The sequence below is a fragment of the Heptranchias perlo genome, chromosome 6 (genome assembly GCF_035084215.1).
Source record: "Heptranchias perlo isolate sHepPer1 chromosome 6, sHepPer1.hap1, whole genome shotgun sequence".
Classification (NCBI taxonomy): domain Eukaryota; kingdom Metazoa; phylum Chordata; class Chondrichthyes; order Hexanchiformes; family Hexanchidae; genus Heptranchias; species Heptranchias perlo.
In genome coordinates this window covers 77,706,711-77,730,105 of record NC_090330.1, presented here as the reverse complement: position 1 = coordinate 77,730,105, position 23,395 = coordinate 77,706,711, and the positions used below count along the sequence as shown (strand labels likewise).

The following is a 23,395-nucleotide window of genomic DNA, read 5'->3' as shown; positions in this document are numbered from 1 at the left end:
ATCCTGGTGAATACAATGCCCAAACTGTCTACCCTGGTGAATACAATTCCCATCCTGTCTACCCTGGTGAATACAATGCCCATCCTGTCTACCCTGGTGAATACAATTCCCATCCTCTCTACGCTGGTGAATACAATGCCCATCCTGTCTACCCTGGTGACTACAATGCCAATCCTGTCTACCCTGGTGAACACAATGCCCATCCTGTCTACCCTGGTGAATACCTTGCCCATCCTGTCTACCCTGTGAATACAATGCCCATCCTGTCTCCCCTGATGAATACAATGCACATCCTGTCTACCCTGGTGAATACAATGCCCATCCTGTCTATCCTGGTGAATACAATGCCCATCCTGTCTCCTCTGGTGAATACAATGCCCATCCTGTCCACCCTGGTGAATATCTAGCCCATGCTGTCTACCCTGGTGAATACAATGCCCATCTTGTCTACCCTGGTGAATACAATGCCCATCCTGTCTACCCTGGTGAAAACAATGCCCATCCTGTCTACCCTGGTGAATGAAATGCCCATCCTGTCTACCCTGGGGAATACAATGCCCATCCTGTCTACACTGTTGAATAACTTGACCATCCTGTCTACTCTGGTGAATACAATGCCCATCCTGTCTTCCCTGGTGAATAGAATGCCCATCCTGTCTACCCTGGTGAATACAATGCCCATCCTGTCTACCCTGTGAATACAATGCCCATCCTGTCTCCCCTGGTGAATACAATGCACATCCTGTCTACCCTGGTGAATACAATGCCCATCCTGTCTATCCTGGTGAATACAATGCCCATCCTGTCTCCCCTGGTGAATACAATGCCCATCCAGTCCACCCTGGTGAATATCTAGCCCATCCTGTCTCCCCTGGTGAATACAATGCCCATCTTGTCTACCCTGGTGAATACAATGCCCATCCTGTCTACCCTGGTGAATAACTTGCCCATCCTGTCTACTCTGGTGAATACAATGCCCATCCTGTCTACCCTGGTGAATACAATGCCCATCCTGTCTACCCTGGTGAAAACAATGCCCATCCTGTCTACCCTGGTGAATAGAATGCCCATCCTGTCTACCATGGTGAATTAAATGCCCATCCAGTCTACCCTGGTGAATACCATGCCCATCCTGCCTACCCTGGTGAATACAATACCCATGCTGTCTACCCTGGTGAATACAATGCCCATCCTGTCTACCCTGGTGAATACCTTGCCCACCCTGTCTACCCTGGTGAATACCTTGCCCATCCTCTCTACCCTGGTGAATACCTTGCCCATCCTGTCTATCCTGGTGAAAACCTTGACCATCCTGTCTACCCTAGTGACTACAATGCCCATCCTGTCTACCCTGGTGAATACAATTCCCATCCTGTCTACCCTGGTGAATACAATGCCCATCCTGTCTACCCTGGTGAATACGAAACCCATCCTGTCCACTCTGGTGAATACAATGTCCATCCTGTCTACCCTGGTGAATACCGTGCCCGTCCTGTCTACCCTGGTGAAGACAATGCCCGTCCTGTCTACCCTGGTGAATGCCTTGCCCATCCTGTCTACCCTGGTGAATACAATGCCCATCCTGTCTACCCTGGTGAATACAATTCCCATCCTGTCTACCCTGGTGAATACAATGCCCATCCTGTCTACCCTGGTGAATACAATTCCCATCCTCTCTACGCTGGTGAATGCAATGCCCATCCAGTCTACCCTGGTGAATACAATTCCCATCCTGTCCACTCTGGTGAATACAATGCGCATCCTGTCTACTCTGGTGAATACCTTGCTCATCCTGTCCACCCTGGTGAATACAATGCACATCCTGTCTATCCTGGTGAATACATTGACCGTCCTGTCTACCCTGGTGAATGCCTTGCCCATCCTGTCTACCCTGGTGAATACAATGCCCATCCTGTCTACCCTGGTGATTACAATACCCATGCTGTCTACCCTGGTGAATACAATGCCCAAACTGTCTACCCTGGTGAATACAATACCCATCCTGTCTACCCTGGTGAATACAATGCCCATCCTGTCTACCCTGGTGAATACAATTCCCATCCTCTCTACGCTGGTGAATACAATGCCCATCCAGTCTACCCTGGTGAATATAATTCCCATCCTGTCCACTCTGGTGAATACCTTGCCCATCCTCTCTACCCTGGTGAATACCTTGCCCATCCTGTATATCCTGGTGAATACCTTGACCATCCTGTCTACCCGAGTGACTACAATGCCCATCCTGTCTACCCTGGTGAATACAATTCCCATCCTGTCTACCCTGGTGACTACAATGCCCATCCTGTCTACCCTGGTGAATACAATTCCCATCCTGTCTACCCTGGTGAATACAATGCCCATCCTGTCTACCCTGGTGAATACGAAACCCATCCTGTCCACTCTGGTGAATACAATGTCCATCCTGTCTACCCTGGTGAATACAATGCCTGTCCTGTCTACCCTGGTGAATGCCTTGCCCATCCTGTCTACCCTGGTGAATACAATGCCCATCCTGTCTACCCTGGTGAATACAATGCCCAAACTGTCTACCCTGGTGAATACAGTTCCCATCCTGTCTACCCTGGTGAATACAATGCCCATCCTGTCTACCCTGGTGAATACAATTCCCATCCTCTCTACGCTGGTGAATGCAATGCCCATCCAGTCTACCCTGGTGAATACAATTCCCATCCTGTCCACTCTGGTGAATACAATGCGCATCCTGTCTACTCTGGTGAATACCTTGCTCATCGAGTCCAACCTGGTGAATACAATGCACATCCTGTCGATCCTGGTGAATACCTTGACCGTCCTGTCTACCCTGGTGAATGCCTTGCCCATCCTGTCTACCCTGGTGAATACAATGCCCATCCTGTCTACCCTGGTGATTACAATACCCATGCTGTCTACCCTGGTGAATACAATGCCCAAACTGTCTACCCTGGTGAATACAATTCCCATCCTGTCTACCCTGGTGAATACAATTCCCATCCTGTCCACTCTGGTGAATACAATGCCCATCCTGTCTACTCTGGTGAATACCTTGCCCATTCTGTCTACCCTGGTGAATACAATGCCCATCCTGTCTACCCTGGTGAATACCTTGCCCGTCCTGTCTACCCTGGTGAATGCCTTGCCCATCCTGTCTACCCTGGTGACTACAATGCCCATCCTGTCAACCCTGGTGAACACAATGCCCATCCTGTCTACCCTGGTGAATACCTTGCCCATCCTGTCTACCCTGGTGACTACAATGCCCATCCTGTCTACCCTGGTGAACACAATGCCCATCCTGTCTACCCTGTTGAATACAATGCACATCCTGTCTACCCTGGTGAATACAATGCCCATCCTGTCTATCCTGGTGAATACAATGCCCATCCTGTCTCCCCTGGTGAATACAATGCCCATCCTGTCCACCCTGTTGAATATCTAGCCCATCCTGTCTACCCTGGTGAATAAAATGCCCATCTTGTCTACCCTGGTGAATACAATGCCCATCCTGTCTACCCTGGTGAATAACTTGCCCATCCTGTCTACTCTGGTGAATACAATGCCCATCCTGTCGACCCTGGTGAAGACAATGCCCATCCTGTCTACCCTAGTGAAAACAATGCCCATCCTGTCTACCCTGGTTAATAAAATGCCCATCCTGTCTACTCTGGGGAATACAATGCCCATCCTGTCTACACTGTTGAATAACTTGCCCATTCTGTCTACTCTGGTGAATACAATGCCCATCCTGTCTTCCCTGGTGAATAGAATGCCCATCCTGTCTACTCTGGTGAATACCTTGCCCATCCTGTCTACCCTGTGAATACAATGCCCATCCTGTCTCCCCTGGTGAATACAATGCCCATCCTGTCTTCCCTGGTGAATAGAATGCCCATCCTGTCTACTCTGGTGAATACCTTGCCCATCCTGTCTACCCTGTGAATACAATGCCCATCCTGTCTCCTCTGTTGAATACAATGCACATCCTGTCTACCCTGGTGAATACAATGCCCATCCTGTCTATCCTGGTGAATACAATACCCATCCTGTCTCCCCTGGTGAATACAATGCCCATCCTGTCCACCCTGGTGAATATCTAGCCCATCCTGTCTACCCTGGTGAATACAATGCCCATCCTGTCTACCCTGGTGAATCACTTGCCCATCCTGTCTGCTCTGGTGAATGCAATGCCCATCCTGTCCACCCTGGTGAACACAATGCCCATCCTGTCTACCCTGGTGAAAACAATGCCCATCCTGTCTACCCTGGTGAATAGAATGCCCATCCTGTCTACCATGGTGAATAAAATGCCCATCCAGTCTACCCTCGTGAATACAATGCCCATCCTGTCTACCCTGGTGAATACCTTGCCCATCCTGTCTATCCTGGTGAATACCTTGACCATCCTGTCTACCCTAGTGACTACAATGCCCATCCTATCTACCCTGGTGAATACAATTCCCATCCTGTCTACCCTGGTGAATACAATGCCCATCCTGTCTACCCTGGTGAATACTAAACCCATCCTGTCCACTCTGGTGAATACAATGTCCATCCTGTCTACCCTGGTAAATACCGTGTTCGTCCTGTCTACCCTGGTGAAGACAATGCCCGTCCTGTCTACCCTGGTGAATGCCTTGCCCATCCTGTCTACCCTGGTGATACAATGCCCAAACTGTCTACCCTGGTGAATACAATTCCCATCCTGTCTACCCTGGTGAATACAATTCCCATCCTCTCTACGCTGGTGAATGCAATGCCCATCCAGTCTACCCTGGTGAATACAATTCCCATCCTGTCCACTCTGGTGAATACAATGCACATCCTGTCAACTCTGGTGAATACCTTGCTCATCCTGTCCACCCTGGTGAATACAATGCACATCCTGTCTATCCTGGTGAATACCTTGACCGTCCTGTCTGCCCTGGTGAATGCCTTGCCCATCCTGTCTACCCTGGTGAATACAATGCCCATCCTGTCTACCCTGGTGATTACAATACCCATGCTGTCTACCCTGGTGAATACAATGCCCAAACTGTCTACCCTGGTGAATACAATTCCCATCCTGTCTACCCTGGTGAATACAATGCCCATCCTGTCTACCCTGGTGAATACAATTCCCATCCTCTCTACGCTGGTGAATACAATGCTCATCCTGTCTACTCTGGTGAATACCTTGCCCATCCTGTCTACCCTGGTGAATACAATGCCCATCCTGTCTACCCTGGTGAATACCTTGCCCGTCCTGTCTACCCTGGTGAATGCCTTGCCCATCCTGTCTACCCTGGTGAATACAATGCCCATCCTGTCTACCCTGGTGAATACCTTGCCCATCCTGTCTACCCTGGTGACTACAATGCCCATCCTGTCTACCCTGGTGAACACAATGCCCATCCTGTCTACTCTGGTGAATACCTTGCCCATCCTGTCTACCCTGGTGAAGACAATGCCCATTCTGTCTACCCTGGTGAATACCTTGCCCATCCTGTCTACCCTGGTGACTACAATGCCCATCCTGTCTACCCTGGTGAACACAATGCCCATCCTGTCTACCCTGGTGAATACCTTGCCCATCCTGTCTACCCTGGTGAATACCTTGCCCATCCTGTCTACCCTGGTGAATACAATGCCCATCCTGTCTACCGTGTTGAATACCTTGCCCATCCTGTCTACTCTGGGGAATACAATGCCCATCCTGTCTACACTGTTGAATAACTTGCCCATCCTGTCTACTCTGGTGAATACAATGCCCATCCTGTCTTCCCTGGTGAATAGAATGCCCACCCTGTCTAATCTGGTGAATACCTTGCCCATCCTGTCTACCCTGTGAATACAATGCCCATCCTGTCTCCCCTGGTGAATACAATGCACACCCTTTCTACCCTGGTGAATACAATGCCCATCCTGTCTCCCCTGGTGAATACAATGCCCATCCTGTCCACTCTGGTGAATATCTAGCCCATCCTGTCTACCCTGGTGAATACAATGCCCATCTTGTCTACCCTGGTGAATACAATGCCCATCCTGTCTACCCTGGTGAATAACTTGCCCATCCTGTCTACTCTGGTGAATACAATGCCCATCCTGTCTACCCTGGTGAACACAATACCCATCCTGTCTACCCTGGTGAATACAATGCCCATCCTGTCTACCCTGGTGAAAACAATGCCCATCCTGTCTACCCTGGTGAATAAAATGCCCATCCTGTCTACTCTGGGGAATACAATGCCCATCCTGTCTACCCTGGTGAATACTTTGCCCATCCTGTCTACCCTGTTGAATACAATGCCCATCCTGTATACCCAGGTGAATACAATGCCCATCCTGTCTACCCTGGTGAATACAATGCAAACCCATTCGACTTTGGTGAATACAATGCCCATCTTGTCAACCCTGGTGAACACAATGCCCATCCTGTCTACCCTGTTGAATACAATGCCCATCCTGTCTGCCCTGGTGAATACAATGCCCATCCTGTCTTTCCTGGTGAATACAATGCCAATCCTATCTCCCCTGGTGAATATCTTGACCATCCTGTCTATTCTGGTGAATGCAATGCCCATCCTGTCTACCCTGGTGAATACAATGCCCATCCCATCAACCCTGGTGAATAAAATGCCCATCCTGTCTACCCTGGTGAATACCTTGCCCATCCTGTCTACCCTGGTGAATACAATGCCCATCCTGTCTACCCTGGTGAATACAATGCCCATCCTGTCTACCCTAGTGAATACCTTGCCCATCCTGTCTACCCTGGTGAACGAAATGCCCATCCTGTCTACCGTGGTGAACACAATGCCCATCCTGTCTACTCTCGTGAATACAAATCCCATCCTGTCTACCTTGGTGAACACAATGCCCATCCTGTCTACCCTCGTGAATACAATGCCCATCCTGTCTACCCTGGTGAATACAATGCCCATCCTGTCTACCCTGGTGAATTCAATGCCCATCCTGTCCAGCCTCGTGAATACAATGCCCATCCTGTCTAACCTGGTGAATACAATGCCCATCCTCTCTACGCTGGTGAATGCAATGCCCATCCTGTCTGCCCTGGTGAATACAATGCCCATCCTGTCTTTCCTGGTGAATACAATGCCAATCCTATCTCCCCTGGTGAATATCTTGACCATCCTGTCTATTTTGGTGAATGCAATGCCCATCCTGTCTACCCTGGTGAATACAATGCCCATCCTATCAACCCTGGTGAATAATATACCCATCCTGTCTACCCTGGTGAATACCTTGCCCATCCTGTCTACCCTGGTGAATACAATGCCCATCCTGTCTACCGTGGTGAATACAATGCCCATCCTGTCTACCCTGGTGAATACCTTGCCCATCCTGTCTACCCTGGTGAACGAAATGCCCATCCTGTCTACCGTGGTGAACACAATGCCCATCCTGTCTACTCTCGTGAATACAAATCCCATCCTGTCTACCTTGGTGAACACAATGCCCATCCTGTCTACCCTCGTGAATACAATGCCCATCCTGTCTACCCTGGTGAATACAATGCCCATCCTGTCTACCCTGGTGAATTCAATGCCCATCCTGTCCACCCTCGTGAATACAATGCCCATCCTGTCTAACCTGGTGAATACAATGCCCATCCTGTCTACCCTGGTGAATACAATGCCCATCCTGTCTACCCTGGTGAATACAATGCCCATCCTGTCTACCCTGGTGAATAAAATGCCCATCCTGTCTACCCTGGTGAATACAATGCCCATCCTGTCTACACTGGTGAATACAATGCCGATCCTGTCTACCCTGGTGATTACCTTGCCCATCCTGTCTACCCTGGTGAATGCATTGCCCATCCTGTCTCCCCTGGTGAACACAATGCCCATCCTGTCTACTCTGGTGAATACAATTCCCATCCTGTCCACCTTGGTGAACACAATACCCATCCTGTCTACCCTCGTGAATACAATGCTCATCCTGTCTACCCTGGTGAATACAATGCCCATCCTGTCTACCCTGGTGAATACCTTGCTCATCCTGTCTACCCTGGTGAATACAATGCCCATCTTGTCTCCCGTGGTGTATGCATTTCCCATCCTGTCTACCCTGGTGAACACAATGCCCATCCTGTCTACTCTGGTGAATACAAATCCCATCCTGTCTACCTTGGTGAATACAATGGCCATCCAGTCTACCCTGGTGAATACAATTCCCATCCTGTCCACTCTGGTGAATACAATGCCCATCCTGTCTACTCTGGTGAATACCTTGCCCATCCAGTCTACCCTGGTGAATACAATGCCCATCCTGTCTACCCTGGTGAATACAATGCCCATCCTGTCTACCCTGGTGAATACAATGCCCATCCTGTCTACCCTGGTGACCACAATGCCCATCCTGTCTACCCTGGTGAACACAATGCCCATCCTGTCTACCCTGGTGAATACCTTGCCCATCCTGTCTACCCTGGTGAACACAATGCCCATCCTGTCTACACTGGTGAATACAATGCCCATCCTGTCCACCCTGGTGAATACAATGCCCATCCTGTCTACCCTGGTGAATACAATGCCCATCCTGTCTACTCTGGTGAATACCTTGCCCATCCTGTCGACCCTGGTGAATACCTTGCCCATCCTCTCTACCCTGGTGAATACAATTCCCATCCTGTCTACCCTGGTGAAGACAATGCCCATCCTGTCTACCCTGGTGAATACGAAACCCATCCTGTCCACTCTGGTGAATACAATGTCCATCCTGTCTACCCTGGTGAATACCGTGCCCGTCCTGTCTACCCTGGTGAAGACAATGCCCGTCCTGTCTACCCTGGTGAATGCCTTGCCCATCCTGTCTACCCTGGTGAATACAATGCCCATCCTGTCTACCCTGGTGAATACAATGCCCAAACTGTCTACCCTGGTGAATACAATTCCATTCCTGTCTACCCTGGTGAATACAATGCCCATCCTGTCTACCCTGGTGAATACAATTCCCATCCTCTCTACGCTGGTGAATGCAATGCCCATCCAGTCTACCCTGGTGAATACAATTCCCATCCTGTACACTCTGGTGAATACAATGCGCATCCTGTCTACTCTGGTGAATACCTTGCTCATCCTGTCCACCCTGGTGAATACAATGCACATCTTGTCTATCCTGGTGAATACCTTGACCGTCCTGTCTACCCTGGTGAATGCCTTGCCCATCCTGTCTACCCTGGTGAATACAATGCCCATCCTGTCTACCCTGGTGATTACAATACCCATGATGTCTACCCTGGTGAATACAATGCCCAAACTGTCTACCCTGGTGAATACAATTCCCATCCTGTCTACCCTGGTGAATACAATGCCCATCCTGTCTACCCTGGTGAATACAATTCCCATCCTCTCTACGCTGGTGAATACAATGCCCATCCAGTCTACCCTGGTGAATACAATTCCCATCCTGTCCACTCTGGTGAATACAATGCCCATCCTGTCTACTCTGGTGAAGACCTTGCCCATCCTGTCTACCCTGGTGAATACAATGCCCATCCTGTCTACCCTGGTGAATACCTTGCCCGTCCTGTCTACCCTGGTGAAATCCTTGCCCATCCTGTCTACCCTGGTGAATACAATGCCCATCCTGTCTACCCTGGTGAATACCTTGCCCATCCTGTCTACCCTGGTGACTACAATGCCCATCCTGTCTACCCTGGTGAACACAATGCCCATCCTGTCTACCCTGGTGAATACCTTGCCCATCCTGTCTACCCTGGTGAATACAATGCCCATCCTGTCTACACTGGTGAATACAATGCCCATCCTGTCCACCCTGGTGAATACAATGCCCATCCTGTCTTCTATGGTGAATACAATGCCCATCCTGTCTACTCTGGTGAATACCTTGCCCATCCTGTCTACCCTGGTGAAGACAATGCCCATTCTGTCTACCCTGGTGAATACCTTTCCCATCCTGTCTACCCTGGTGAATACAATGCCCATCCAGTCTACCCTGGTCAATACAATGCCCATCCTGCTTACCCTGGTGAATAAAATGCCCATCCTTTCTACCCTGGTGAATACCTTGCCCATCCTGTCTACCCTGGTGAATACAATGCCCATCCAGTCTACCCTGGTGAACACAATGCCCATCCTGTCTACCCTGGTGAATACCTTGCCCATCCTGTCTACCCTGGTGAATACAATGCCCATCCTGTCTACCCTGGTGAATACCTTGCCCATCCTGTCTACTCTGGGGAATACAATGCACATCCTGTCTACACTGTTGAATAACTTGCCCATCCTGTCTACTCTGGTGAATACAATGCCCATCCTGTCTTCCCTGGTGAATAGAATGCCCATCCTGTCTACTCTGGTGAATAGAATGCCCATCCTGTCTACCCTGTGAATACAATGCCCATCCTGTCTCCACTGGTGAATACAATGCACATCCTGTCTACCCTGGTGAATACAATGCCCATCCTGTCTATCCTGGTGAATGCAATGCCCATCCTGTCTCCCCTGGTGAATACAATGCCCATCCTGTCCACCCTGGTGAATATCTAGCCCATCCTGTCTACCCTGGTGAATACAATGCCCATCTTGTCTACCCTGGTGAATACAATGCCCATCCTGTCTACCCTGGTGAATAACTTGCCCATCCTGTCTACTCTGGTGAATACAATGCCCATCCTGTCTACCCTGGTGAACACAATGCCCATCCTGTCTACCCTGGTGAATACAATGCCCATCCTGTCCACCCTGGTGAAAACAATGCCCATCCTGTCTACCCTGGTGAATAAAATGCCCATCCTGTCTACTCTGGGGAATACAATGCCCATCCTGTCCATCCTAGTGAATACCTTGCCCATCCTGTCTACCCTGGTGAATACAATTCCCATCCTGTACACTCTGGTGAATACAATGCGCATCCTGTCTACTCTGGTGAATACCTTGCTCATCCTGTCCACCCTGGTGAATACAATGCACATCTTTTCTATCCTGGTGAATACCTTGACCGTCCTGTCTACCCTGGTGAATGCCTTGCCCATCCTGTCTACCCTGGTGAATACAATGCCCATCCTGTCTACCCTGGTGATTACAATACCCATGCTGTCTACCCTGGTGAATACAATGCCCAAACTGTCTACCCTGGTGAATACAATTCCCATCCTGTCTACCCTGGTGAATACAATGCCCATCCTGTCTACCCTGGTGAATACAATTCCCATCCTCTCTACGCTGGTGAATACAATGCCCATCCAGTCTACCCTGGTGAATACAATTCCCATCCTGTCCACTCTGGTGAATACAATGCCCATCCTGTCTACTCTGGTGAATACCTTGCCCATCCTGTCTACCCTGGTGAATACAATGCCCATTCTGTCTACCCTGGTGAATACCTTGCCCGTCCTGTCTACCCTGGTGAAATCCTTGCCCATCCTGTCTACCCTGGTGAATACAATGCCCATCCTGTCTACCCTGGTGAATACCTTGCCCATCCTGTCTACCCTGGTGACTACAATGCCCATCCTGTCTACTCTGGTGAATACCTTGCCCATCCTGTCTACCCTGGTGAATACAATGCCCATTCTGTCTACCCTGGTGAATACCTTGCCCGTCCTGTCTACCCTGGTGAAATCCTTGCCCATCCTGTCTACCCTGGTGAATACAATGCCCATCCTGTCTACCCTGGTGAATACCTTGCCCATCCTGTCTACCCTGGTGACTACAATGCCCATCCTGTCTACCCTGGTGAACACAATGCCCATCCTGTCTACCCTGGTGAATACCTTGCCCATCCTGTCTACCCTGGTGAATACAATGCCCATCCTGTCTACACTGGTGAATACAATGCCCATCCTGTCCACCCTGGTGAATACAATGCCCATCCTGTCTACCCTGGTGAATACAATGCCCATCCTGTCTACTCTGGTGAATACCTTGCCCATCCTGTCTACCCTGGTGAAGACAATGCCCATTCTGTCTACCCTGGTGAATACCTTTCCCATCCTGTCTACCCTGGTGAATACAATGCCCATCCAGTCTACCCTGGTCAATACAATGCCCATCCTGCTTACCCTGGTGAATAAAATGCCCATCCTTTCTACCCTGGTGAATACCTTGCCCATCCTGTCTACCCTGGTGAATACAATGCCCATCCTGTCTACCCTGGTGAATACCTTGCCCATCCTGTCTACCCTGGTGAATACAATGCCCATCCTGTCTACCCTGGTGAATACAATTCCCATCCTGTCCACTCTGGTGAATACAATGCCCATCCTGTCTACTCTGGTGAATACCTTGCCCATCCTGTCTACCCTGGTGAATACAATGCCCATTCTGTCTACCCTGGTGAATACCTTGCCCGTCCTGTCTACCCTGGTGAAATCCTTGCCCATCCTGTCTACCCTGGTGAATACAATGCCCATCCTGTCTACCCTGGTGAATACCTTGCCCATCCTGTCTACCCTGGTGACTACAATGCCCATCCTGTCTACTCTGGTGAATACCTTGCCCATCCTGTCTACCCTGGTGAATACAATGCCCATTCTGTCTACCCTGGTGAATACCTTGCCCGTCCTGTCTACCCTGGTGAAATCCTTGCCCATCCTGTCTACCCTGGTGAATACAATGCCCATCCTGTCTACCCTGGTGAATACCTTGCCCATCCTGTCTACCCTGGTGACTACAATGCCCATCCTGTCTACCCTGGTGAACACAATGCCCATCCTGTCTACCCTGGTGAATACCTTGCCCATCCTGTCTACCCTGGTGAATACAATGCCCATCCTGTCTACACTGGTGAATACAATGCCCATCCTGTCCACCCTGGTGAATACAATGCCCATCCTGTCTACCCTGGTGAATACAATGCCCATCCTGTCTACTCTGGTGAATACCTTGCCCATCCTGTCTACCCTGGTGAAGACAATGCCCATTCTGTCTACCCTGGTGAATACCTTTCCCATCCTGTCTACCCTGGTGAATACAATGCCCATCCAGTCTACCCTGGTCAATACAATGCCCATCCTGCTTACCCTGGTGAATAAAATGCCCATCCTTTCTACCCTGGTGAATACCTTGCCCATCCTGTCTACCCTGGTGAATACAATGCCCATCCTGTCTACCCTGGTGAATACCTTGCCCATCCTGTCTACCCTGGTGAATACAATGCCCATCCTGTCTACCCTGGTGAATACCTTGCCCATCCTGTCTACACTGTTGAATAACTTGCCCATCCTGTCTACTCTGGTGAATACAATGCCCATCCTGTCTTCCCTGGTGAATAGAATGCCCATCCTGTCTACTCTGGTGAATAGAATGCCCATCCTGTCTAACCTGTGAATACAATGCCCATCCGATCTCCACTGGTGAATACAATGCACATCCTGTCTACCCTGGTGAATACAATGCCCATCCTGTCTATCCTGGTGAATGCAATGCCCATCCTGTCTCCCCTGGTGAATACAATGCCCATCCTGTCCACCCTGGTGAATATCTAGCCCATCCTGTCTACCCTGGTGAATACAATGCCCATCTTGTCTACCCTGGTGAATACAATGCCCATCCTGTCTACCCTGGTGAATAACTTGCCCATCCTGTCTACTCTGGTGAATACAATGCCCATCCTGTCTACCCTGGTGAACACAATGCCCATCCTGTCTACCCTGGTGAATACAATGCCCATCCTGTCCACCCTGGTGAAAACAATGCCCATCCTGTCTACCCTGGTGAATAAAATGCCCATCCTGTCTACTCTGGGGAATACAATGCCCATCCTGTCCATCCTGGTGAATACCTTGCCCATCCTGTCTACCCTGTTGAATACAATGCCCATCCTGTATACCCAGGTGAATACAATGCCCATCCTGTCTACCCTAGTGAATACAATGCAAACCCATTCTACTTTGGTGAATACAATGCCCATCCTGTCAACCCTGGTGAACACAATGCCCATCCTGTCTGCCCTGGTGAATACAATGCCCATCCTGTCTTTCCTGGTGAATACAATGCCAATCCTATCTCCCCTGGTGAATATCTTGACCATCCTGTCTATTCTGGTGAATGCAATGCCCATCCTGTCAACCCTGGTGAATACAATGCCCATCCTATCAACCCTGGTGAATAAAATGCCCATCCTGTCTACCCTTGTGAATATCTTGCCCATCCTGTCTACCTTGGTGAATACAATGCCCATCATGTCTACCCTGGTGAATACAATGCCCATCCTGTCTACCCTGGTGAATACCTTGCCCATCCTGTCTACCCTGGTGAACGCAATGCCCATCCAGTCTACCCTGGTGAACACAATGCCCATCCTGTCTCCTCTGGTGAATACAAATCCCATCCTGTCTACCTTGGTGAACACAATGCCCATCCTGTCTACCCTCGTGAATACAATGCCCATCCTGTCTACCCTGGTGAATACAATGCCCATCCTGTCTACCCTGGTGAATTCAATGCCCATCCCGTCTACCCTCGTGAATACAATGCCCATCCTGTCTAACCTGGTGAATACAATGCCCATCCTGTCTACCATGGTGAATACAATGTACATCCTGTCTACCCTGGTGAATACAAAGCCCATCCTGTCTACCCCAGTGAATAAAATGCCCATCCTGTCTACCCTGGTGAATACAATGCCCATCCTGTCTACACTGGTGAATACAATGCCGATCCTGTCTACCCTGGTGATTACCTTGCCCATCCTGTCTGCCCTGGTGAATGCATTGCCCATCCTGTCTCCCCTGGTGAACACAATGCCCATCCTGTCTACTCTGGTGAATACAATTCCCATCCTGTCTACCTTGGTGAACACAATGCCCATCCTGTCTACCCTCGTGAATACAATGCCCATCCTGTCTACCCTGGTGAATACAATGCCCATTCTGTCTACCCTGGTGAATACCTTGCTCATCCTGTCTACCCTGGTGAATACAATGCCCATCTTGTCTACCGTGGTGAATGCATTTCCCATCCTGTCTACCCTGGTGAACACAATGCCCATCCTGTCTACTCTGGTGAATACAATTCCCATCCTGTCTACCTTCGTGAACACAATGCCCATCCTGTCTACCCTCGTGAATACATTTCCCATCCTGTCTACCTTGGTGAACATAATGCCCATCCTGTCTACCCTGGTGAATACAATGCCCATCCTGTCTACCCTGGTGAATACCTTGCCCATCCTGTCTACCCTGGTGAATACAATGCCCATCCTGTCTACCCTGGTGAATACCTTGTCCATCCTGTCTACCCTGGTGAATACAATGCCCATCCTGTCTACCCTAGTGAATACAATGCCCATCCTGTCTGCTCAGGTGAATACCTTGCCCATCCTGTCTACCCTTTGAATACAATGCCCATCCAGTCTACCCTGGTGAATACAATGCCCATCCTGTCTCCCCTGGTGAATACAATGCCCACCCTGTCTATTCTAGTGAATACAATGCCCATCCTGTCTACCCTGGTGAATACAATGCCCATCCTGTCTACCCTGGTGAATATCTAGCCCGTCCTGTCTACCCTGGTGAATACAATGCCCATCCTGTCTACCCTGGTGAATACAATGCCCATCGTGTCTACCGTGGTGAATACAATGCCCATCCTGTCTACCCTGGTGAATAACTTGCCCATTCTGTCTACTCTGGTGAATACAATGCCCATCCTGTCTACCCTAATGAATACAATGCCCATCCTGTCTACCCTGGTGAATACAATGCCCATCCTGTCTACCCTGGTGAATATCTTGCCCTTCCTGTCTACCCTGGTGAATACAATGCCCATCCTGTCTCCCCTGGTGAATACAATGCCCATCGTGTCTCCTCTGGTGAATACAATGCCCATCCTGTCTACCCTGGTGAATAACTTGCCCATTCTGTCTACTCTGGTGAATACAATGCCCATCCTGTCTACCCTGGTGAATACAATGCCCATCCTGTCTACCCTGGTGAATACAATGCCCATCCTGTCTACCCTAGTGAATACAATGCCCATCCTGTCTACCCTGGTGAATACCATGCCCATCCTGTCTACCCTGGTGAATATCTTGCCCGTCCTGTCTACCCTGGTGAATACAATGCCCATCCTGTCTCCCCTGGTGAATACAATGCCCATCGTGTCTCCCCTGGTGAATACAATGCCCATCCTGTCTACCCTGGTGAATACCTTGCCCATCATGTCTACCCTGGTGAATACAATGCCCATCCTGTCTACCCTGGTTACTCCCTTGCCCATCCTATCCATCAGCTGATTCCCTTGCCCATCATGTCTATCCCGGATATTACCTTGCCTGAAGCAAAATTCCGTGGATGCTTGTGATCTGAAATAAAAATAAAAAATGCTGGAGAAGTTCAGCAAGTGAGGTAGCATCTTTGGAGAAAGAAACAGAGTTAATGTTTCAGGTCGAAGATCTTTCATCAGAAATGGAAGATGTTAAAGAGTTAAAGTTTTTGAGCAAGTACAGAGCCAGGGAAAGCGGGGAGGGAGAGAGGGAGTGGAGGGGAGGAAAGAACAAAAGGAAATGTCCCTGATAGGGTGGAGGGCACGAGTGATTAAATGACAAAAGGTTGATGGTGCAAGGCAAGGAAGGTGGTAATGGGACAGGTAAGCAACAAAAGATTGGTCAGGAGTAGCTGTAAATGGCAACAGCGGAATCATTGCCAGTACCTGTTGTCCGAAAAAATGGGAGCAGTGGTTAGGATCTGAAATTATTGAAATTAATGTTGAGTCCGGAAGGTTGTAAAGTGCTTAAATGAAAGGTGGGGTGGTGTTCCTCGAGCTTACATTGAGCTTCATTGGAACAGTGTAAGAAGCCGAGGACGGAGAGGTCAGAATGGGAGTGGGATGGGGAATTAAAATGGCAAGCGACCGGCAGATCAGGGTCACGCTTGCGGACAGAGCAGAGGTGTTCAGCAAAGCGATCACTATCCTATCTATTCTGATGATTAACTTGCCCATCCTACCTACCCTGGTGATTACTATGCTCATCCTGTATTCCCTGGTGATTGCCATGCCCATCCAGTTGATGCTGGCAATTACTTTTTCTATCCTGTCTCCCTGACTGCATTATATCTGCTCATACATAATTGGATAAGGGCATAAAAGTCCACTGGTTCTTTTATTGGGTAAGTTTATTGTAAATTTGCGACTTTAGCAGGTAAATGTTGCATGTTTGAAATGTGATTTTTTTTTTCTTCTACTCTTACTTACTGAACAAAATCCCCATTCAGTTTATTTTTAAAGTAGCATGGTGAGTCACATTTTTGGAGAACTTTGTGTTCATGAGGGTGAGTTGCTGGGAAATTCAATACTTTCTTATTTTTGGCACCCAGTGTCAGCAACAAGCACTCCAAGTGAAGAATACTATGATTCGATACAGAATAAAACTCTCACCCTTCTGTTCTGGCAGTGTGTGGATAACTTTCTGAATGCATACAGGTGGTGACGATTCTCTCCCACTGCCAACACATATGGAAAAATCGTGAGCACACTGGCTTAAACCTTCCAATATGCATTGGCAGAGGGCAAGGATACCCGCCACCTACAATTGCTTGGAAAATTACTCCACAACACTTGTCAACATTTATAATGCACCTTCAATGAAGAAAGTATCTCCAGGTGCTTTTCAAAGAGTAAGGAAACAAATGTTGAGCCAGGAAGGGAGCGATTTGGAGCAATGACTAAAAGCTTGGTCAAATAATGGGTTTTGTGAATGTTTTTAAGGGCAGAGAGAGATAGGTGGGAATGGGGAGAGATTTAGAAAGGAAGTTCCAGAGAGTAGGACCAAGAAGGCTGAAGGCTCTGCCACTAATGGTAGGGAGAGGGCAGGGGACAATGTACAAGATGCTGGAGCTAAAGGACTGCAGGGTGCAGTATGGGATATAGGGCTGAAGGAAGTTGCAGAATTCGGGTGGAGCGAGGACAAGGAAGAATTCGATGATGAGGACAAGAATTTTGAACTTAATGCTTTGGGGACTGGTAATCAAGGATGGGGATATGGAAGTGGGACTTAATGTGGGACTGGAAACGGGTAGCTGAGCTCTGGACGGTGGAGGATCGGAGAATGGGGATAGTGGAGAAATTGTATCTAGAGGTGATAAAAGCACGGATAAGAGTTTCAGGGGTTGCTGGGTTGAGGTAGGGATGGAGTGAAACTGTTGTTCAGATGGAAACAGATGGTTTTGGTGATGGATAGAAAGAGAGATTTGAATCTTAGCTCAGGGTCGAACAGGAAATTATGTTTCAAACAATCTAGTTAAGCCTTAGTGAGTGAATGGATTCAGAGATGGGATCAGAGGCAAAGGAATGTAGTTTGTGGTGGGGGCCAAAATAAATGGCTAGTTCTTACCAATATTAAGTTTGTGTTGGATAGGGAATCTGACATCGTGGAGTTGGTTGTAGGGTGGAAGGAGGTAGTGGGGAGGTAGAACTGGGCATTGTCAGGGTTCATATGGAAGTTGATCCCCGTGCCTATGGATGATGCCACCAAGGGCAGCATGTAGATCAGGTTAGAACGTGAGGGAATGTGCAGTGGTGGAAAAATAGCCATTGCTGGGAACCTTCTGGCTGCATCCAGATAGGTAGGAATGGAATCAAATGAGGGCAGTCCCACATAGCTGGCCAACAGAGGAGAGGCAATGGAGGAGAGCAGAGTGTAAAGTGTTGCAGTGAGAATGAGGAGGAATATGATCGCAGAGGATGTCATTTGTGACTTTGGCCAAGGCAGTGTCAGTGCTGTGTGAAAGGCAGAAGCCAGACTGAAAGGATTCACAAAGGGATTTTTGGAAAAGATGGGAACAGAGCTCAGAGCAGATTACAAGCAATCACAGAAGAGCAACCTTTTCTATATCCTCATGGAATTTTCCATTGTGCATATCTGCCATCCTGTGGTCTCAATGACTGAAACTATCAGTTTAGTGCTGGACGAGGAGCATTTTTGTTGTGGGTCCATCTCCTCTAGGTACTGGGCTGAGACTGTAAAATCTCAGTGTCGACCTCTTAAAGGAGAGGTGCTTTGTGGCTGCATGTTAACTGGAAGATCTTTCTTTGTTGAATAATGGCAGAAGCTGGCTGAAAGCGGGCACCAAGGTTCTCGGATGCTGCTGGAGGCTTTGGTGTAGGAGGTAGAAAGGAGGAGGAACATCCTGTATCCATCGGGAGGCAGGAAGCCTTTCGGGCACCTGATGCACAGGCAGTGGGAGGAAATAGCTGACGAAGTAAACGCGAGGACCATGGCTCCTCAGACATGGATGCGGTGCAGGAAGAAGTTGAAGAGTTGTCAAGGTAGGAACAAACTTCAAAAAGCATCTCATAACAGCGACACCACTTATAGCCTCATCAACTCTGAATTCACACCACCTCCATCCCCCACCTACCTGCAATCTGTAACAATCAGTACAGCAAAGTTCAATTAATATCTTTCACCTCACCCGCACACACTCAGCATTATTGCAAACTTCACACCCAAAACTCACACCTCACGCTGGCAGCTATTCAACCATGACAGCCAAATCACCCAAACATATCGCAAGACTCTCACTAACACACTTCCCTCTTTCTCGCAGGAGAAGATGGTGCATAATATAAGGCAGCAAACTGTGACTGGTGGTGGAGCAGTGTGACTTCACATCCTTTCCCCCCTTGAGGAGACAGTGGTGTCCATAAAGGGAAGGAGCAGAACAGAGGCCGTAGCCACTGGCAAAGCTGGAAGAATTGTATGAGCAGGGTTCCTTCATAACTAATCCTCCTCTTTTCTCACTTCTCCCTCACCCCACACGCTGAATGAGAAGCTACAGATGCTGTCCCCTCTGATCTCCCCAGACCACAACCTAACCCATGTCCCATTTTCATTTCAGGTCACCAGGATATTGAAGGTTCTTAGTCACTCCCGCAGTCAACAGCTCAGATGCTTACACCATGCGAACTTTAGAGGCTGGGTTAGAGGAGGAATCTGTATGTGTGAATCACCAGGCACAAATGCACAGGACCCAGGGCAGAGGGACAGGACACCAGAGGTGCCATATCGCCGGAGGGCGAGGTCGCACACTAGTCCTGCTGAAGCAGATTCAGATGGGGACTTTGATGAGCCAAGCTACTGAAGAAGGCTGATAGGCATATACCAAGAAATGCTAGGTGCACTGAGAAGCCTGCCGGAGAGCTTAGCACAATGTCGCAGAGCATGCAGGAGTCCACCTCCAATTTGACGCAGGGCTATGCTTGGAGCTCATCCTTTCCAACATGGGACGGGTGGCCATCTTAATCAGCACAGCAGTGGAACTCACCATGATGGAGTGTCTCATGGCTGATCACAAAGCTGCTATCTTTGTTCTGGGTCCCACTGTTGAAAGAGGCTTCCAAGGCATCACAGCAGTCCAGCACTCTGTTCTCCAGCAGAGCATTAGAATTGCTGAGGCAATGTCCCAGGAAACTGGCATTAGCTCTATGGAAGAGGAACATGCTGACCCCTCTCAGGAGAACGGTATATCTGCTCCCACCCCTGACACTCTGCCAGTACCCTTGCTGTTACCTGTCAGCCAGACCCTGTCGGCTCAGATCTGCTCGGAATCGCCCTCCAAGGCCACCTGCAGTCTTTCAATGGAAGCTCAGCAGCCTTCCACCTCACAAGTTCCAGCCATTGGGAAAGCACCTTGTGGGACCACCAGGATAGGGAAACTACATGAAAAACAGGCACTAAGGGAAAACACAAGGATGTTTAGTTTAATTTTTTTTCCATTATTGATTTGATAAATTTGGATTTGGATTTCATTTGGTGCTGGTTTTTATGTCTGAGTTCAAGTGAAGGAAAAACCAATAAGTATTGAGAGAAAGAGAAAGATGTGATGGTGATTGTAAGAAGAAAGGTGAGGAGTGTGGGACTACTGGTGAATTGGGACTTGGAGTCGCGGTCAGTGGAAGCGCTCCTCAATCAGCTGTTCTCATGGAGCCACGGCAGAAAGGGCCTCTCTTTCTCCTCTTCCTCATCCTCCTCCTCCTCCTTTTCCTCCTGTTCCTCTTCATCTTCCTCCTCTTCCTGCTCCTCCTCTTCCTCCTTAATTTGTCGGTTCGCAGGTGGTGATAAGGGCTGGTCCCTCATGTGGGAAAATTATGGAGCATGCAGCAGACAACTACAAATCTGGATACCTGCTCAGCTGTGTACTGCAGGGCTCCTCCTGAATGGTCCAGGCAGCAGGAACATTGTTTGAGGACACCGAGGTCCCGATATTTATGGGATGCCGAGGAGGGTGCGGGGGGGATCCGAAAACGGCCGAAGAACCCGGAAGGCCGGGGACGCGGAGATCCTGCCGAATTTAATGCCAGGTTCCTCATTAACACTTTTTGCTTCCGCTTTCCGCCCAGCAGCCAGCCAAATTGATGGGACACACGCACGCCACAAAACACGCCACCGTTAAAATGGCAATGGGCACGTACGCGTTGGTTTGGGATCATGTTACCTTTCTTTTTCATTTTTAATCCCCCGACCATCTCCCTTCCGTTGTGGGGGGATTAATATAAGGACCAGATATGTTCCTTGTGGCAGCATGGCTTTTATTGTACTCCTGCTGTGAAAATGTGCGCAGGTGCCTAACCGGAGTCATAAGCCATGTCAGGAGGGGATAACCCTTCTTGCCTTTAACTTGGAGGCCTGGTTGGAATATAGGTGGCACAGAGGACTGACACAGAATGAAAGATTCATGACTACTGCCAGAATAGCGGGCATGATCCGCTGCCTGTGGTCACAAACCATTTGCACGTTGAGGAAGTGGAATCCTTTTCGATTGATGAATATTGCAGGGTTCTCACGGGGCAAGGCAATATGCGTGGAGTCAATGGCACCTTGCACCATGGGGAAGCATGCCATGTGGGTGAAACCTCGTGCTCTCTCTCCTCCTACTTCTCTCTGTCAAGTGTTTCCCTTGCTGTATAGAGTCTTGGTGGCCTCCCTGATACATCGGTGTACAGCGAACTGGGAGATGTTGCTAATGTTAAACATAGAAACATAGAAAATAGGAGCAAGCGTAGGCCATTCAGCCCTTCGGGCCTGCTTCGCCATTCAAAATGATCATGGCTGATCGTCTAACTCAGTATCCTGTTCCCGCTTTTTCCCCATGTCCCTTGATCCCTTTAGCATTAAGAAATATATCTATCTCCTTCTTGAATACATCTAATGACTTGGCCTCCACTGCCTTTTGTGGTAGAGAATTCCACAGGTTCACCACCCTCTGAGTGAAGAAATTTCTCCTCATCTCGGTTCTAAATGGCATACCCCGTATCCTGAGACTGTGACCCCTGGTTCTGGACACCCCATCCATCGGGAACATCCTCCCTGCATCTGGTCTGTCTAGTCCTGTTAGAATTTTATATGTTTCGATAAAATCACCTCTCATTCTTCTAAACTCCAGTGAATATAGGCCTAGTCGACCCAATCTCTCCTCATACATCAGTCCTGCTATCCCAGGAATCAGTCTGGTAAACCTTCATTGCACTCCCTCCATAGCAAGGACATCCTTCCTCAGATAAGGAGACCAAAACTGAACACAATACTCCAGATGTGGTCTCACCAAGGCCCTGTACAACTGCAGTAAGACATCCCTGCTCCTGTACTCAAATCCTCTTGCAATGAAGACCAACATACCATTCGCCTTGCTAACTGCTTGCTGCACCTGAATGCTCGCTTTCAGCGACTGGTGTACAAGGACACCCAGGTCTCGTTGCACCTCCCCTTTTCCCAATCTATCACCATTCAGATAATAATCTGCCTTTCTGTTTTTACAACCAAAGTGGAAAACCTCACATTTATCCACGTTATACTGCATCTGCCATGTTCTTGCCCACTCACCCAACTTGTCTAAATCACATTGGAGCCTCTTTGCATCCTCCTCACAGCTCACATTCCACCCCAGCTTTGTGTCGTCTGCAAACTTGGAAATGTTACATTTAGTTCCCTCATCATTGATATATATTGTGAATAGCTGGGGCCCAAGCACTGATCCCTGCGGTACCCCACTAGTCATTGCCTGCCACCCGGAAAAAGACCCGTTTATTCCTACTCTCTGTTTCCTGTCTGTCAACCAATTCTCAATCCATGCCAGTATATTCCCCCCAATCCCATGTGCTTTAATTTTGCACACTAACCTCTTGTGTGGGACCTTATCAAAAGTCTTCTGAAAATCCAAGTACACCACATCCACTGGTTCTCCCCTATCTATTCTACTAATTACCTCCTCAAAGAACTCCAGTAGATTTGTTAAGCATGATTTCCCTTTCATAAACCCATGCTGACTCTGTCCAATCCTGTTAATGCCTTCTAAGTGTTCTGTTATCATATCTTTTATAATAGACTCGAGCATTTTCCCCACTACTGATGTTAAGCTAACTGGTCTGTAATTCCCTGTTTTACCTCTCCTTTTTTAAATAGTGGGGTTACATTTGCCACCCTCCAATCTGTA

At 48.8% G+C, this 23,395-nt stretch overlaps 1 protein-coding gene across 1 annotated transcript; it reads left to right on the top strand.

The window, feature by feature from the left end:
- The first annotated feature begins 13,567 nt into the window (after positions 1-13,567).
- LOC137323209 (uncharacterized) lies at positions 13,568-20,047 on the top strand. Its single transcript, XM_067986715.1, has 2 exons — positions 13,568-14,728; positions 19,805-20,047. The coding sequence occupies exons 1-2, from the start codon at positions 13,568-13,570 to the stop codon at positions 20,045-20,047; spliced, it is 1,404 nt and encodes a 467-aa protein (XP_067842816.1).
- Positions 20,048-23,395: the final 3,348 nt, after the last annotated feature.

Bases quoted from the DNA above. Each gene is read 5' to 3' on its own strand.
- LOC137323209 (XM_067986715.1), top strand. From the start codon at position 13,568: ATGCCCATCCTGTCTACCCTGGTGAACACAATGCCCATCCTGTCTACC. The intron at 14,729-19,804 runs GTGAATACAATT...TTTTCATTTCAG, and splicing joins TGCCCATCCTGTCTACTCTG to GTCACCAGGATATTGAAGGT.